The sequence below is a fragment of the Vigna umbellata genome, chromosome 4 (assembly GCF_029865625.1).
Source record: "Vigna umbellata cultivar VRB3 chromosome 4, Vumbellata_1.0, whole genome shotgun sequence".
Lineage (NCBI taxonomy): Eukaryota > Viridiplantae > Streptophyta > Magnoliopsida > Fabales > Fabaceae > Vigna > Vigna umbellata.
In genome coordinates, this window is record NC_142168.1 from 8,232,483 (window position 1) to 8,251,243 (window position 18,761).

The following is an 18,761-nucleotide window of genomic DNA, read 5'->3' on the forward strand; positions in this document are numbered from 1 at the left end:
ATTTCAGGACGTTGCATAGGATGCACTATATACATGCATTACTTACCGCTCGGTTATATTACTAACTTGAGCGTCGGAGTGCCTTTGACAAGTACCCGTCCGACTCTTCATCGTGCAGCAGGTTGAACAGTGTTCGTCCGTCCGATCTCTAGCATCCACCCAGTTTTCAATACCGAAACACTTAGCAATAGAAAAATATTAGCAATGCAATTCAAATGCTTAAATCCAACTCCTCAAATGATAAGTGTATATGGATAAAAAGAATTTCAAATTCTTATTATATATTTAATTTAAATGGTTTATATTTTAAATACCGTATTCTCTTTCTCTTTCTTTCCTTTACTCTTCCTCTATGTGTTATCTTTCATTAACTTTTGCTATATCTTTTCTTTTACTTCATTTATTTATAACTAAAAATTTTCAAAAATGATTATGTACACTAAATATATTCTTATCACTTTTTATTTTTTATCTCCTTATCTTTTCGTCTTATTCTTTTCTCCGCTTATCTCTTATATTTTATATCAGATTTGAAGGTTATCTTGAATAATTTACCTATATTTTAAAATTGACATGCATATAAATAATTAATGGGTATATTTTTTACAATTAATTAGTTCTTTAAAATCATAATTATTTTTTAATTTATTCTATTTTATTTTATTATTAATTTCATTTTACTTAATCAAGATATTTGTTAAAATTATTTGATAATATAATTTCTAATGTTTAGAATTTATTTAAATAAAAATAAAAATATAAACTTAATGTAACAAATCCTAAAAGTCAATGAAATAATGAGTGGATTTGTTTTTCACATATTCATTGTATTTATTTTCTAAACTTAAATGTAACACAAAAGATGAACAAACTTTAACAGTTCTGTTATTTAATATCTAACACATAGGTGTATATTTAACGCAAAGGCATACAAGTATACAACAACATCCAATATAAGCAAAATAGGAGACTAAAGTAGAAACTAACCATAAACACCCACATATAAGAAATTTTGCTCCAAAATACCTAACGAACATGTAACGACAACATCCAATAGCAAAATCAAGTATACAACATTTTAACAAACATATGGATAGCATTTTGACCCATGTTTGTTGTGAAAGAAAGAGAACAATGGACAATGGAAATGTGAAAGAACAATAATTTAATAGACAAAGAACAATGAAATGTGAAAGAAAGAGAACAATGGAAACAATTCTTGTATTTTTCAATTTCCTTAACTTGATTGAACATGAATTTCCTCTCACTCAGTCATGTGCTCACCAATAGAATGAAGTTTATTGTGACTCCTCATACAACGCCATTTTTTCAAACTACGAAGGAGAAGAGATGCCTCACTCTACACTTGATCAAAATGTCGATCACGATGGGATCCTCAAAGTGAAGGGGATGGGGGGCGTAGATTACACCAACACGACACTAGTAGTCAATGATGTGCCCATGGTGCCTTCGTCCAACAATTTGGAATGTATCGCCCCAACACATGTGGACCATGAAATGTAAATGGTTCATTTGTTAAGCCACTCACAAATATTTCTACTCTAGTGGATGAATGACAGGGTCGAGGGTGCAGACTCAACAAGACTTTCTTCCGATTACAGGACTACGTCACCAACACAATTCACGTGTTAAGCCCGTATGCTCGTTTGCCTTCACTGTCTCCATCCTCAGGTACTCCTTACCCTATCACACAATATGTGACTTGTCATAACTCCTCTTTGGCACATCGTGTGTTTCCTGCAGCTCTTGAATATGAAACTGAATGAATTTCGAGGAAGCAATGAAAGATCCTCGATGACACAAAAAAATGCAAAAGGAGATTCATGCATTGGAGGACAACCAAACTTGAACATTGATGTCGCTACCTACTGGGAAAAAGGCTCTTGGATCCAAATGGGTTTACAAGATCAAAAGAAAATATGATGGAACGATAAAAAGGTTCAAGGCATGTTTAGTCATTCTTTGAAACCATAAAGTTGAAGGAATTGATTATATGGAAACTTTTGCACCAGTGGCCAAAATGGTAATAGTACGCATTGCATTGTCCTTGTTGTAGCAACTGCCAAAAACTGGTAATTGCACCAAATAGACATGCATAATGCTTTTTTACATGGTGATTTGCAGGAAGAAGTATTCATGAAGCTACTACCCGGTTTCACTGTTTCTCAATTGGGAATGGTTTACAAACTCATAAAGTCTCTTTATGGACTCAAACAGGCACCCCGTTGTTGGTTTGCTAAACTATGTCATGCACTAAAGGCTTATGGGTTTTGCCCATCTCTATGTGATTATTCCCTATTTGTGTTGAACAAACATGAGATCCATCTAGTTGTTTTAGTTTATATGGATGATCTAACTGTGGTTGGGGATGATCATGCCGCAATTGGCCGTTTCAAGGCATATCTACATGCTTGTTTTCACATGAAGGATTTGGGTCCACTCAAATGTTTTATTGGGGTTGAGGTTGCTCGCTCCAGTACTTGCATTTATCTCTACCAGCGAAAATATGTTTTAGATATTATCTGTGAAACTGGTCTTCTTTGGGAAAAACCTGCTCTAACACCTTTATAACAAAATCATCATCTGGCTCTTGCTGATGGACCAATGTTCTCTCATCCTAATTGTTATCGGCGTTTAGTTGGACGTCTCATGTATTTATGTTTTACAAGAACACAGTTATCATATTATGTTCATATGCTTTCCCAATTTCTGCAACAACCGAAACAAGATCATTGGAATGTTGCTTTGCGTGTCGTTCAATATCTGAAAGGCAACCCAGGCCAAGGGATTTTGCTACGCAAAGACAACAATCTAGTTCTCTCTGGATGGTGTGATTCTGATTGGGCTACATGCCCCCTAACTTGACGTTCTCTCACTAGATTATTTGTTTTTCTTAGTAATTCCCCATTTCTTGGAAAGCCAAGAAGCAACACACAATATCCGCTCTTTCGCATAAGCTAAGTATTGTTCCATGGTCATTACTAGGTGTGAACTCAGATAGTTGAAAAACATATAACATTGTCTTGGGATATCTCATTCGCAACCTATGCAACTCCTTTGCGATAACCAAGTTGTGCTTCATATTGCCAAGAACGCGGTCTTTCATGAACGTACTAAACATATAGAAGTTGATTGTCCCTTTGTTCGCAATGACATTCTTGCGAGTATCATTCAACCCTCTTATGTTTCTACTCAAGGAAAACTAGCTGACATTCTCACCAAAGCTGTTGGATGTGCTCAATTTCCTTCCTTCCTTGGCAAGTTGGGTATTCATGATCTTCATACACCCATTTGAGGGGGTAATGAAGTGATCCGTGATCCTACAATTCGATACTGATATCAGACATAATTATAAAATATATTCTATACTGAGATAAAAAATAATTATGGAGATGTGCTACCAGAAATAGATGCAGGATTTGTCCAACAAATCATAGCCAACAAGAGAATCAAATCAAAGTGATTATAGGAATATTTTAGGCCATTATTCTCTATATAGAATTATTATTTCTGTAAATAATTTTCTAAAGATGTATATAAGTTTGGCATCCATCTTCAGTAAGATCATCCAATTCTTCCACTACCAATTCTTGTTAAATTTTAACAACGAAATTGCATAAATTTAAAAGTCATTTTAGAATTTTGTACAGTACAATTTGAAAATTATTATTAACTTTTATATCACATAATCCAAAAATCATTTTTAATTTTCAAATTGCACAATTAGAAAATTGTTTTAAACTTTCAAATTTCATAATTCGAAAGTCTTTTTTATAAAATGAATTATGACTTGTGTAATTAAAAGCTCCTTAAATTACATAATTTAACACTTTTTTTTTACAAAATTAAAAGACCTTTTTAATTTTCAAATTATGTAATAAAAAAGATAAAATTAGAAATTTTATATTTATAATTCGCAGAAAGAAAAGTATAGAAGTGGTGGACGAATTTGCCTTGGCTAATGATCCATATGTTTATTTATTTATATTATATCCTTATTTGTCCTTTAATCTTTAGTTAATTTATATACGTATTTATTAAAAATGATAAAATGAAATAAAGATGTATGACTACTTTATTAAAATAAAAGAATTTAGTGTATTTTTTCCAATAAAACCTGAAAGATAAATAAAAAGGAATAGAGGATATCAATGATATCATGAGAAATAACATTCACAATTTTATTTCAAAAGTATACATCTATTATTTTTTTTAGGTTCTTAATAAAATAATCTCTATAGTTTTTAAATTGACATTCATAACTCTTGAAATTTTCCTTACGTATTTTTTTTTAAATGTATATTGTTGACTCAAGATTAAATAAAATAATTATGAAAACTAAAAAGGTAAATATTTTAAAAATAAAAAATAAAAGAATTTAATTATTATATATTTAAAATACCATAAAAAATATGCAGTAGCAAGATTGTAATTATTTTATCAACTATAAATTTATATTTGAATTTTTTATTTAATATAATAAAACATATAAATAAGTAAAAAAAGTATATAATTAAACTCTCTAATCTATTATTATATCTACATATTATTTCAATACAAATAAACGAATAAAAACATACAAATTTTATTTTATTAATCATATAAGTAAAATAAATGCTAATTTTAAATTGAAAAACTATTTTTTGTTTATAAGGTATTATATTTTAATAGTAAAATAGATTTTTTAAATTCCATAGCTTTTTATTTAACTTTAATTTAATGTGTTATTTAAAAAAATGAAATGGTGAACGCTAATTCATTCAAAATATAATAAAACTAAACATTGTTTATTAAAACAATAAAAAAGATGAATATCGTTAGGTTTCTATTTTAGTCCAAAATCTCAAATAGGTCCTTCTTTTTTTCGGTATCTCTGCCGTCAAATTGGACAAACGACCGTTTAAGTTTGGGTTACGTGGCATTAAAAGTATATTCATTAATCTCACGTGGCATTAAAAACGAGTTTTGTTTTAAAAATTTGATTGCAACAATCAGATTTAGAGAAGGGCAAAGTGGAAAAAATGTAAAAATTTAAATGGAGTCCCTACTTTTGTAAGTAATGACTACTCTTTTCTGCTAGTTAATAAACCCAATACGAATGACAATTTAGGTTACAACACTCATAAATCTGTAGAGGGAGAGGTGATTTTGGATAACTTTGGCACGTCAAAGTTGATAGTTGATGCAAATCAAAATAATATTGCAACTGTGCTGCCTTGTTCTTCTTCATACAGGGAAAATTTCAGGTTAGGGGAACACAATAAGGCCACACAACCCCTTATTTGGGGCATTCCCGACTCGAATCCTCAACCGAATATTGGAACCCCCACATCGAAGATGCTGCACTATCTTCATCATCTCCATCCGTCAGGTTTGGAGATGTGCAAGATACTCCGAACTCATTGGAAAATGGAGGGGCACTGATGTTGCAATCAAGCGTGTTATTGATAGATGTTTTGCTGGAAAGCCTTCAGAGCAAGAGCGCATGGTTTGTGTCTCCTTAATTGTTCTGTTTTCCATTTTCTCCAACTCTCTGACCATGACCTAAGAATTAACTTCAGAACGATTCTCGGTTGATGCATCAAACAGAGAAATGACTTGAAATGACTTCTGGAATGAGGCAATTAAGCTTGCTGACTAAATCATGACTATCATTTGATGTTCTTCACCCACGAACCCTCGGGCTTCGAATCGAATCACTTTCTTTTCTCTCACACGAACACGAACCCTAATAATACAGAGCCCCAATTTTTATTCCCAAATGCATTTCTGAATTGCAGGAGGCTGTACTTAAATTTTTACATTTTCCCCACTTTGCCCTTCCTTAAATTTGATTCAACATCTATGCATTCCAAATTTTTAAAATAAAACTCGCTTTTAATGCCACGTAAGATTAATGAATACACTTTTAATGTTACGACCGTTTGTCCAATTTGACAGCAGACTCTAATGGTTTCAATTTTACACAAAAAAAGACTCAATTGAGACGAAAAAAAAAGAGGAACCTATTTGAGATTCTGAACTAAAATAAGACATTAACCAAAAACTAAATATGAAGCACAAGTTATTTAGCCTTATATTAAAAGAAAAGGTAATGTGGTTTTTCATTAGATATTATTCATTTAAATTATGTAAAAATTACATATAAGGTAAAAGAAAGAAAAGACTGAAATTTCCCACATGCCACTGGAGAGTCAAGAAAAAGAAAAACGAAATCAATTATCAACCACCGTGCACATACCACTAACACGGGCTTTGGAAAAGTAGACGGCGAGAGAATGGGTGTGCTACTCTTCCGGTGGGTTCTGCCGGTTACTCTGTTGCTAACTTGCGCTCTAGGTTTTCAATCCGACGAGCTTCTCCTAGACGACGAAGAGTTCGGCATCGAAGGTGGACGCTCCTCCTCCTTCCACTCCGATTCGCTTCCACCTTCCACCGCCGCCACCTCCACCTCTCGGAAGAGGTTTTCGGAGTCCGCCTCCGATTCCAAGATCCAGTTTACTCTCCAACACGCGTTCGGCGACTCCGATTTCTCCGACGCTGGCAATTTCTCTGCTCGCCTCAAGACTTGGAGCCACGGCGGCCAGGTTTCTTCCCTCTCATCTCTCTTTTCCTCTGCTTATTATTATGATTTGAAGATTTGATATCCGATTCGCTTCCAATCTGCTTCTATTCAAATCCGCTAATGTTCTGTCGCTTTCCGATTCCACTGAGTTATACTGGATATAATATATGCGAGATTTGTGTTGTTGTGCTGAAAACCGGTTTTGATCTGTGATAGACGCTGACGAAGCTGCGGTTTAAGCGGGATCCTTTGACTGACGTTGAGAAGAAGAGTTTTCAAGTAATTATTTGTTTTTCATTGAACTATTTTTGTACGTGTTACTGTTTTTGTATTTTGGCTTGTTTGCATTGCATAAAGATGTAACACTCTTCTCTTATTACAGGAATTGTTGCGAGGAGATGATTTCTATAGGATTAGATTGCCGTCCAATGTTTTGAGTCCTCCTGGCCGGGAATATATAATTTCTTCTGTGAAGGCAGTAAGTATAATCACTAGTACTATGGTTTAATAGTTGGGTTTGTGCTTGAGGAGTGTTACTTTTAGGTCCTTGGTTTGTTTGTTCCTTTTCTTGCATTGTTTTGGTGCTGTAAGTAAGGGTGGTACTGTGCTATGGTAGTTAGCAACCTTGTTCCAATAATGCCTGGCATGTTTTTTTCTGCACTTATCTTGTGATATTTATGAAGGATAGTTTGTTTCATTTGCTCTCTCTTTCTTGTTTTTGCTGGCACTCTTTTTCACTCTAAGAATGTCTGTTGAAAGCTTTAGTCCTTATTATACTTTCCTTTCATAGATCACTGTTTAAGTGGCTGTGGCTCCTCTATTTGGTGTTGCAGTGATTTTTTGAGCTGTTGACTCCAAGTAGAACTAACAGTTTTGCCTTTCTGAATTCAGAGATGTCTTCCAGGGGATGGATTGGAGGAGCATTTTGTAATACACATGGTAATTTTCCTTATTTAAGTAAAGTATGCTGTTTATGCTGCATCTGTAGTGTTGTATTTTCAAAGATAATTTCTCCACCGAGTTCAAATTCTTACATTGTGTCACTTGATAATTAGACTCAACTGTCTTCTGGAAATGTGGGAGAAGTATTGGAAGTCTTATGATGTAGATTTGGGTAATCTGGTTTGTAGAAGGATATGTAGAATAGTATGGGTTATCTGTTCACAAACAGTGCATCTGAGATCATGACATGCTTTACTTCAGCTATTCTGTAAATAATTTTAGGAATGTGGACTACAAATGAATTAGTTATATAACAACAATAAAATCTACCTAGTCTTTGCCCCATATTGATTAAGCTACATTTATCAAGTAACTCTGTATGTTTCATCAAATATAAATTTCAATAAAGTCCATTTAGAGTAAAATCTTTTTTTTAACGGTTTCTCTTTAGGTTCACTTAACTATCTATCTATACAGCTTAGATTCTACGATAAAAAACACAGTTTTGATCAGCCTCTCTAGTGGTTAAAACTACCCTAGTTTATTAGCCATGCTAGCCTTTGAGTAGTTTGTAGAAATAACCTTCTCATGAACACTTTTCATTTTTGAATTATAGTTTTTATTCCTCAGCAAGTGCCTTAAGGCTACATGTTAGTATTTTCCTCTGCACATTTTATGTAGATGGAAAAAAAACTAGAAACCATGGGACCATGGGTGGTATTCCCTATGCTGTAGTGTAGAATACTTCAACCAGGAGACAAAAGAACTTTGGTTGTATTTTTTTTACATATCTCTCTTCACATTTATCTCTTTTTAATTCATAGAGACTCACTTTCAGTTTTTCTGTTTCAGGAAGGTGTTAATGTCCTGGCTGTCAATTATGGTGCCCCAGGGTCTTGCTCTTATCCTAGATTACTGAAGCTTGTAAGTCACTTGTACATTTTACTGATTTATTTCTTGGTTTTCGTTGAGCTTAGCTAAACCTTTTAAAACTTCTCAACATATTTTGTTGTGGTCTATTCTATCTTCCTCTTGTTGTACACAGTTGACGTCTTGAAAAGGTAGGGACTGTTGTACCAGGAGTCACTAATACTATCTCTTCCTTGACATACACATCATGATATAAATACAAAAATATTCATCTCTTTTGTTTTATATTTGGCATATATAATTATATAGTTATTTAAGCATCTAGTATGATTGGTGTATGTCAATACTATGTATAAATAAATAATTATTCAATGGTTTATTAATTGTTTCCATAATATAGTTGTTTGTAAAGCTTCTATAATGATGACTGTTTGTCAACGGAAAAAGAAATAATTTATGATCTTGCATTTCAAGATAAAAGTGTGATTAGATCCAAAGCTGATTGGGGGCAATTTAGACAGAAGACAGTTAACTTGTTAATGTATTATATCCAGATCCATACTTATTTGAAAGAGTAAAATTAGCATGTATTACGCCTTTAGAAACTATCTGAAGATCCCATTATCTATAGTCATGTTCAGGTTGATTTGTTAACATATCATCCCACAACTTGTCCTTGTTCTTGAGAGTTATCAGGAGTGCAAAAACCCCAATGTGCACATTTTCAAATCAATTTATAAGCCTGTGCAAACTTAAAATTTTTGGCTATTGCCTGATTTTACACTGAAAATGCTAATATTGTGCATTTTTTTTTTGCTTTAGCCTGCAAAGTGGTCTTTCAAGTCTCACACAGTTCTAAAGAACAGTGAACAGGCACCAAGGTATATGTTCGTCTCTTAATTGTTAACTTTTTTTTTACTTAATATACAGATAGCAACAGCCTTTCATTAATATACAGATAGTAGTAGAAAAGCATATACAGTGTTCCTATGTAATGGCTGCTAAGGTAGTAGTAGCAGTAGTATTAAAAAATGGCAAATACATTTTTTTCTGTTCTCTTTCTCTGCCTTTCTATATTTCTCATTGAAAAGAGATTTCAATAAGGCACAGTGTTTGGTTTTCTCATATATCTATCACTGGTATAGAAGAAAGTCTGTTAGATGAATTTTCCAGTGAATATGAGTCCCTTTTATTAAATCTGAGTCCACGCTTTTGAAACTAAAGGTCTTTTCTCAATGTTCCATGTAATTTCTCTTGTACTAACGTTATCCTTTTTCCCCTTCCAAATAGTAATGCTTAAATGTAGTTAATTTCAAATTGATACTTGAAATCTTGAAAATGGTCACCCTTTTTTCTCCCATATTCTACTACGGAGGTGTCTTTTCCTTGTAAATAATGTGACCTCTGGTTCTTTGACTCTTTTGTGGCCTTTGTGCTGATTATATTATCAAGGGATAAGGACTTTTAACTATTGTTCCATGGTTATTTCTGCACTGCAAGTATTCTGACATTCAATTTCTCGTCTTTTTACTCGCACTATACCTTTATTGTCTGTCTTTATCAACACATTCTTCCTCAAGTTTCACACTCCTTTCTTTATTCACTGATTTTTCTGCAAAATAGCACTTTTCAAGGATAATGTAGAATTATACAATTATTTACTTGTATTTAGTCCGTAATCTCATCATTAACTATATATCCGTTCTCTTAAAGAGTGTCTTTGAGAGAGTATGTGACTAACATTTCTCATATGCTCATTGTATAAAAATACAACTACAATGAAAATAATTGAAGGTTGCATCTCTTGCTTTTGGCCTTTTAAAATCACACAAGAAGTAGCTTCTGCATCCATCATCATTTTGACATGTTTTAACTAGTGTGCTCTCTGTGTTTTTAATTCTACAAATATTTTTGCTTCCGCAGAACTCCAATATTTGCTGAAGATGCTCTTGGTGGAGAGGAGGGAGATGGCGAGGGTATAAAGCCAATAGAGAGGTCCTTTTGGGCTAAATATGTGAGTATACAAGCTGGCATGATCTTTAAACCCATAACTTGTTCTTTTCCCCGAAATAAACTATAAATATGTATTTCTGAATTGATATTTTTCATCTGGAATGTTTCTTGATACCAGTGGATGTACCTGATCCCTCTTGGACTCATATTAATGAATGCCGTTACTCAAGCTATGAATATGCCCGAAGACCAACCTGGCGGGCAACCTGGTGCTCCAGCACAGCAGCAGCCAGGACCGGCAGTACAGCGTGGACCAAGTTCTGGTCCTGTGCGTAGAAGATGATAAGCTAGCTTCCTCTTCCTCGGAAAGCGTTATTTGAGGACATTGGCCCTGAATGAAATTTTAGGCTGACCCTTTATGTAGTATTTTTAATCATTTTAATTGCATATTTAAAAGCTTTTTGTGCCCATATGAAAAGAAATTTAAATTCGATTTGCTTGTAAACATTGAAACAGCAACTTCTTTAAGTTTTCCGTTTTAGATTGACTAATTATTGTTATATATTGAAATTTTGACACGAATGTCACTTTGGTTCCCCTGATATTGTGTGATGTTTCTGGGATCATTTGTGCCCATTATAGGTTTGTGGAATGCACGTCAATTTGTTTATGGCCGCGATAACTACGAATTTCCTATTGAAGTTATTTGAATTCACTGAATACAGTTAACCAACTTATATAGAGTTGGGCACTTCATTGCTGGAAGGTACCAACTATTTTCTATGCTAAAACCACACGATCCATGAATAAGAAAGATATTACAGCTTTATTATCCTCGTTTCCCAGTGTGATACCATGTTAGCATTGCATCCAGAGTAAATTAAAGTTTTTTTTTATTGAATTTATTGTAATTCAAAATAAAACTCATCTAGAAATGATAGATGTACTTTAATGTGTTAATTTGGTTGAGATGTCAAATAGACTTCAATATCTAGCATGAGCTTTATAGGAAGGAAAACTTATCTAATTCATGTATTTCATCAACTCCTAATTTGAGGAAATGAATGACTTTTTTTTATCATAACAACATCAACGAAGAATGACTAAAAATTGCATCGAGCTCTTTATATTTCTTTTTTCCCTTAACGTCTTTTTTCATCTGAAACTGCTAGTTTGAAAGGGCAAAATTATCTCGAATGGAGCCTATAGAAATTATATACCTAATTATTAATGATTGGGTTATTTATCGCGTGCAACCTTTCACATCTTCATGACTATTTCTGCATTTAATAACTCGTGTATTCCTAAATGTATTGTCAATATTTTGAATCTCTTCGACAGATTTATCTAAATGTAACGGAAGAAGACAAAATAAAATACTTCTTTTATAATTCAAAATTAACTTATTCAGAGTTAAAAATCTAAATTTAATTGAGAGTACTTTTATAAATTAGTTTATCTCATAAAACTATTTTTATTTTTGTCTCTTCTATCTGCAAATATTATAAGGTATGTTTGCGGTTCCTTTTCGGGCTTTAGCCTGCACGAGGGATGTTGAAGTCACCCATTTTGAGTAACTCTGAACATACAACGAAAAATGTTCTATGTTTCGCAAATTCTTTCTTAGTTGGTCCATTTATCTAATTTACTTTTACTTAATTTACAAATATTAACTAAAAGCAGCATAGGTGATCCTAGCAACGTTGCTAAAAGAGCATTGAGCAACGAGAAACTTTCTTGCTTTAATTCCTTTCTTTTTTCTTTGCAAAAATGAAATTCCTATGTAAAAGCCTGTTGCAGTTACAATACGTTTTTGCTAAACTTAAATTATACAAGAAATAGTGTTTCAATAACCCCAAACATGATAACGATTTCTCAATCTTTTCTATTGTATTTTAAGATTGCAAAAGTTCTAAGTTTCACACATTTATTTATGAATTGTAAATGACTTAGCTGAGTTAATAACAATATTAATTCTTTTTATTTCAACTGTTATATTCTACTCTTTATAGTATATCATATATTTGACATTTGGAAATACATTAATCTCTCTAGCGATTAATTCTTTTATGGGTTATGTTGCTTGTAGTAAGCTTCATATCAATGACAAAATGGGCTTAGGTTCCCAATATATAAAGTGAATGCATGACAAGCGAAAGAAGACAAGACCAAAATAATACATTGATATGCGACAAATACAATATTTTTATTTAAAAAGTTTCCCTTGGAAATTAAAATGAGATGGAATATACCATCACTATCAATTTAACTATAACTCACAACAAGCTCAATATTCTTATCAACCACACAGTGAGAAGGAGTTTCATCTCATTAAAGCTCGTCCTGCAGATCAAAGAAAGATGGCAAATCAATCACACTAATTCCACAAAGACAACTTTTTTCTCAAGTTTAGTTTTTTAATTTTTGATGTATTGTAATCATTGTTATGACATGTAAAGCTACTGTTCGAATATAAAAAAGCTAAACAATTTTGAGATTGATCATCAAAATGCCACCTCTATCTCAATGAATCTAACATTAAGAGACACTAACTTATGAAAAAAAAAATGCAACTTACATGATAATCGTCGTAATGGCGATGCTGGACAGAGGAAAACAACAAAGTGTAAGAAAAGTTTTACATTTTTGTTGCAAAACAAGGCAAACAAAAAGTACAGGGAAAATCAGCATCCAAACCTAAAACATACATAACCATGAAAAGAACCCCTTTTCTTTGAAAAAAGAACATCATGGAGAATACTATTTGTCACTCCATCATAATTCCATGAACATTTTTTGTTATGTTTTTTAGGATTATGTCTCAACAGTTTGCTGCCCAAGTCATTGTGAGTAAGAAATAAATCAGTTCTATGTATTTCTTTATTCTCTGTCAAATACATTATTGAGATTAAGCTCAATGACCGTGACTAATACTTCAAAACAAAGTTCATCCTAATTATATCTTTAATTGATATCAGATCTCCAACTCTTGAGCTCCAAAAACGGTTTACCACAAGTTTACTCCATAATATTATTAGCAAAATTGGTTTACCTTCCACACACATTTTAACACAGATGATAGATCAAAAAACATTTTTATACATACCAGAACACTGTTCTAGTAATGGATTTTTGTTCCAAACTAGTATCTATGTCATTTGTTTTGTCCTCAAAAGGGTTTGAAGATTCATTAAAAAAGGAAAAGCATAAATAATGAATGTATTCGTGTATGATACATACCCTTCTGTATCTGTCTCTGTATCTGTCCCGGTATCTACGATCATGACCTCTCTCTTTCCTACGTCTTTCACCTTCTTCTCTTGCTCTTTGAGCCTCCTGCAGAAAAATGAGTTAGGGTCCTGGAAAAAAGCAAATAACCTGGTTCACCAAATATGGATGATGGAGCTCAAAAGTGTATGTCTGTGTACCTCCTCTTCTCTGACTTTTCTCACTTTCTCTGCTTCCTCAAAACCTTCCTTTTCAATCTGAGATGCCAAAGATCAAGGGTCATCTTAACATGTATTGCAAGAAGATACATATTAAGGAGAAATTGAATATATTTTGTTTTACTAAATGGACATTTTTTTAGACAAATGAAATATGAATTCAAAAGACTTGATTAAGTTTTCTAGACCATACATTTTAAATTTGCATAGTTACATACATATCTGTCCATGCCGTGTTAAACTTTCAATTGAGTTCTTTAATTTCCAAATAAGATCATGTTAGACATCAGTACGAACTTTTACATTTCAGCTAAGCTGGTATCCCAAAGCCCATCAATCATTTGTCATAACATAAAATTGAGTCCCTTAATTTACCGTATGTGGTCAAGCTTCAAGGTATCTCCTATTCTTGATTGTCATCCAAACAAGGCTGATGAGTGTTTGTTTGGTTAATGTGTAATTTGTAATCACATTAACTTAAACTTTTTTATCCAAATAACCTGCAACTGACTCTACTTACGGCCTAGTATGGATGACAGCGGATTATATAGGACTACATCGAACACATTCATTACAGACTTCATTAAAAAATATTAGGAAGACTAATTATTACAGCCTAAAAGTATAGACACTATTTCACCTAGAAAGATAACATAAATAACATGTTTAGCTAGTGCTTATAAAATGAAGGAAAATGTCAATACACTTGTATATGGAAAAAATATTAGATACTATTTAATATGTAACCTAAGTTCCACCTACTAGTAGGATATTGAGCTAAAACTCACCTCCCTGTTGGCAAACACTTCCTCAACAACTTGTTTTGCATAATCAGGATCATCACATATCAAAACGTTGTCAAAAACTGAACCGCCTTTAACCTGAAACAAAAATATTTGGTTTATACTAAATGCATCCACCCATTATAACCTAACAGCTTTTCACTTCATGGAGAGGGAGAGAGAGAGAGAGAGAGAGAGAGTTCTAACAACACCAAATTTGGAAATTTACATTCTTCATACCTGCCATACTTCAATGCCCACATACTGGATAGGCTTAAGCACATAAAGATCTGGGTCATCTTCAAACTCTGAAAAAGGAAAAAAAAAAATGAAGTCTAAGCATTCCTTAGTAGCATAAAAATATATGAAATTATCACATAGAACCAAGTTATACATTTGAACATACCTGGATTATCTATCCATGGAGTTTTCCATTTCCCTTTGTAGTTAGGGTTCTTGATTTTCTGTCAACATAGAGGTTGCAAATTAGAGAGAATGGACTATGAAAAAAAATCTGAAAAGGAATAAGGAAATATTAATGTTTGAGCCATAATGGTTAGCTCCCCAAACTTCATCAACAAACCTTTCTTTTCCATGGTCCTCTGTATGCTGGATTCGGTATCTTTGGTGGTTTCCATTTCCCATCCGCTTCTTCATCCCAGTTATCAGGCTAATTAAAAGGGAAGAAATTGCACGAAATTAAAAGAAAAACTCATTAATCAGACTCTATTGAGAAGTCATCACATCAGAAAACCAATAATAATCAATCCAGAAAAGCAAGGAACTAACACTAACCTCTTTAGCATTTGGGTCAGGAATTTCTCTTGGGATTGAATCATATCCCTGCAATAGCAATAACCAAATAAATGAGCTTGTAATCACATGGACCAAAAACTACCAACTTTTTGTTCTATTATCATTAGAGAAAAGTTAGAGCTTTTGGATACCTCAGGTTTGACATCATCAGGGTCTTCAATGTATTCTCTTTCTTCCCAGTCTGCAGGCTGCAATTTAGAAGAAGTTTTAATTTCAAAATACAAGTTATTGTCAGAAACAAAAAAGATATTTCAATAATATCATCTGATAGGGATAAGCTGATTCTCGCTATGGCAAAACAGGAAATCTAAACCGAGTTATAATATTGTTATAGGATATGCATAAGACCAAAAACATCACAATATGCTAAAGGACAACATGCGAAGTTACTACTGAATAAAACAGCTAAAATGGAAACCTTTTTGGCCTTGACATCTTTGATTTTTCTTGGAGGAAGAATATCCCAATCTGTATACATGCTTCCAGAATCTCTCTCTCTATTATCAACCAGGACACTGTATGTGGCATCTGGCCTGAGAATGAATGTGTAGAAATGAGTTAACTTGTCAGTTTCACACTGCAGGTCCTTCTTTATGGGGTAGTTTTGACCGTGGTAGGAGAGTATCACGTGGAGTTTCTTTGTATCAGTGCCACATAAATCTGGTCCAAACATTAAACTACAGAAAATGTGTCAGCATGATTTTTCTTTCTTTCCTTCCTTTTTAAGGTAAAAATAGAAAACATGGACAAAGAAGAAAAAAATGAAGTTACAAGCTATGTGGTACATAAAGTGTTTAATCAAAACAGTGTAAGGTGAAGAAAAAAGAGATGATATGATCAAAGCATGCCGATAAAAAGAGAAAAATAACATGTATATGGAATTGAAGTTTGGAGATCAACAAGCACAAACTTTCCTTTGTATGTTACTTTGGAACAGGACTTTCTAAACTCTAATGAAATTGCTATATTTCACCCCTTGGATGCCATTTTCTAATAATGATGAATACGTTTTGATCAGAAAACCTTACAACATATATTAACATGGTTCATAAATTTGTTTTTGAGGAAGTTCCAATTCTCAATCCATTATCTGATGTAGTGTGCATCACATTATCACACAGAACTTCGGCACATCATAAAAATAGTACAACCAGTACCTAGAAGGGTGGGGTCATAAAACATCGGAGTGACAGTTTTATAAAACAAGTAATGTTCGATATGAATTTACAAGTCAGATGCCTCAATTTCCCATTTTCTAGACATTGGAATAACTTATAACCAGAGACCCTTTCCCAGATCTTGTAAAGAAACAAAATTCTGTTCCAATGTCCTGTTTTGAAGTGGAAAAAAAAAAACTAGGCTTAATGGTATAAATTATCAAAATATTAAAGTATGAAATACTAATGTAGAGTCTTCTGTATGGTCCATTCATTAGCAGACAAGTATATTCAACAGCTTGTATGACTGTGTAATGAGCTAGGCACCATTGTTATCTATGTAGCTTAAGATGGAGAATTGAGGAAGTCACAAATGTTATGATATGATCATTTTGTATTTTTTTAAAACTGCAAGTGCATATTATAAATAGAGTAGTTATCATTAGTTTACTTAAACTTCTAGAAAACAATCATACAAAAGAGGAGATGATCAAAACTGATTACTCCTTTTTTAAAAATGTTACTTATTAGGTTGCAGATTTACCATTCGTTCATTTGATATAAACCAAGAAGCAAAAACAAAGTGGAAAACACGGAAGAAGGAACATACATATAAGGTGTATCCCCACCAAACTTCTTTTGATTAACAAATCCAGAGAGAAGCTTGATGTAACCTCCACCGCACTCAATCTCCTGTTCAAATTTTACAGAATACTGGAGGACCAATGTTCTGTTCTTGTTGGTGAATTCTGGTATTTTAGCAGAGATGGCAAAGTGTTTGGCATCACTGGATGTTTGAATACCTACAATGTTCCAGAAAATGGAAACAAGTTACAAGACCAACCAAATTCCTGTTACTATACACATTAAGAAAGCAAACAATAGATGTTCCTCAGAATGTAAAGTGTATCAACTAATTGAAATTTTGTGGTAGTAAATTACTCTCCCTTGACTTCTATTCTGCGTTGTCTATCCAAAGCTTCTCTCTATTATGAAGTTACTCAAAAAAGTTCCTTATATTTATATTTAAACAAAAAATAGAAACTGACACCAAAATGTTGTTATATTTAACAGATATGCTAACTGGATCATTGACTCATAGATGTTTGTCTTTCTTCTTACCCTTGTTCAGCCTAATAATATGCTGATAAAGAGAAAGAATCCATTCATTGAAACATTGATACAACTAATATAAATGCAAATGTTCATGTGTTGCTAAAACCTACCAATCAAAACTTACAATAATTCGTTTCACATTCATATGCAGCAAAAGCTACTGAAGTTATAATAAATCTAAAAGCACCTTTATCGTCAGGATCACCATGCCATTGCCCAGCTGTGTGTTTGAAAGAACCTGCTTTGCCCTCACTGCTTTTCCAGTCTGATTTTACCCACCGACTTCGCCATCCATCTTCACAAAAACCAACACGTTATCACACTCATCATATATTCATATCATTAGTGAAAAACCACCACAAACTACTACAAACATAAGTTGAAACCTTTGACCTGGTAGGCGCTGTTTGGTCTGTTTTTTTCAGTTTTTCATTTTAATTAATGATGCCCTCAGCATCATTTCTTTTCATTTGCCTTTGTGAATAAAGAAGCTACACAAAGTTGTGAAAAGCAAAAGACAAAAGTGAACAAAAAGAAAAAGTGACACTCGGTTTAGTTATCAGTTAAAAATTATGAGTTGGAAATAAAAACATGAAACAAATCAAACACAGTTCTTCTTACACAAACAAGGAACAATAGTTAATGGAGGTTGGTTTTGGACATCATTGGTGGAGAAGAGTGATCTAAGAAATTAAAATTTACTAAATAAGAAAAGTTGATTACACATTAACCATACTAAATTTATATACATATAAATATACACGTGGACTAGAGTAAATATAAATATATGATGAATCATCAATTTAACTACCAATTAACTGACTATTCACCAAAACTCTAACGAACTACCTACCCCCGTATGGAAACAATTGAAACACAAACACATATTATAATAAGCATAAAAAACAAGAACAGAGATGAAAATAAGAATACCCTCAAAGCGTTCTTCAAATATAATTTCAGAAACTGCAACTTGTATCAGCAGCAAACAAAAAAACACAAACTTTTTCAGCTCAGTTGAAGAATTTTCCGCCATCTGCGGAATACGCAAATATTTGCTTTCTGTCACTGCTTACTGCTAGTTGCAGAGTGG

At 33.0% G+C, this 18,761-nt stretch overlaps 2 protein-coding genes across 3 annotated transcripts; one reads left to right on the plus strand and one right to left on the minus strand.

Annotated features, from left to right (window-relative positions):
• The first annotated feature begins 6,191 nt into the window (after positions 1-6,191).
• LOC124826456 (ER membrane protein complex subunit-like protein) lies at positions 6,192-10,953 on the plus strand. Its single transcript, XM_047299282.2, has 8 exons — positions 6,192-6,608; positions 6,803-6,865; positions 6,969-7,064; positions 7,478-7,525; positions 8,381-8,452; positions 9,221-9,279; positions 10,322-10,412; positions 10,530-10,953. The coding sequence occupies exons 1-8, from the start codon at positions 6,300-6,302 to the stop codon at positions 10,692-10,694; spliced, it is 903 nt and encodes a 300-aa protein (XP_047155238.1). The 5' UTR covers positions 6,192-6,299; the 3' UTR covers positions 10,695-10,953.
• Positions 10,954-12,509: 1,556 nt separating this feature from the next.
• Positions 12,510-18,761, minus strand: LOC124826455 (calreticulin-3-like). Of its 2 annotated transcripts, XM_047299280.2 has the most exons (14): positions 18,602-18,760; positions 17,856-17,963; positions 17,163-17,355; positions 15,814-16,072; positions 15,527-15,583; positions 15,375-15,422; positions 15,163-15,249; positions 14,986-15,043; positions 14,820-14,887; positions 14,586-14,678; positions 13,780-13,836; positions 13,592-13,687; positions 12,930-12,953; positions 12,510-12,694 (listed from the first exon to the last, which is right to left on the minus strand). In XM_047299280.2, the coding sequence occupies exons 1-14, from the start codon at positions 18,702-18,704 to the stop codon at positions 12,683-12,685; spliced, it is 1,263 nt and encodes a 420-aa protein (XP_047155236.1). In that variant the 5' UTR covers positions 18,705-18,760; the 3' UTR covers positions 12,510-12,682. The 2 variants fall into 2 exon arrangements, with proteins under 2 accessions (XP_047155236.1, XP_047155237.1); XM_047299281.2 differs by lacking the exon at positions 12,930-12,953 and having other exon boundaries at positions 18,602-18,761.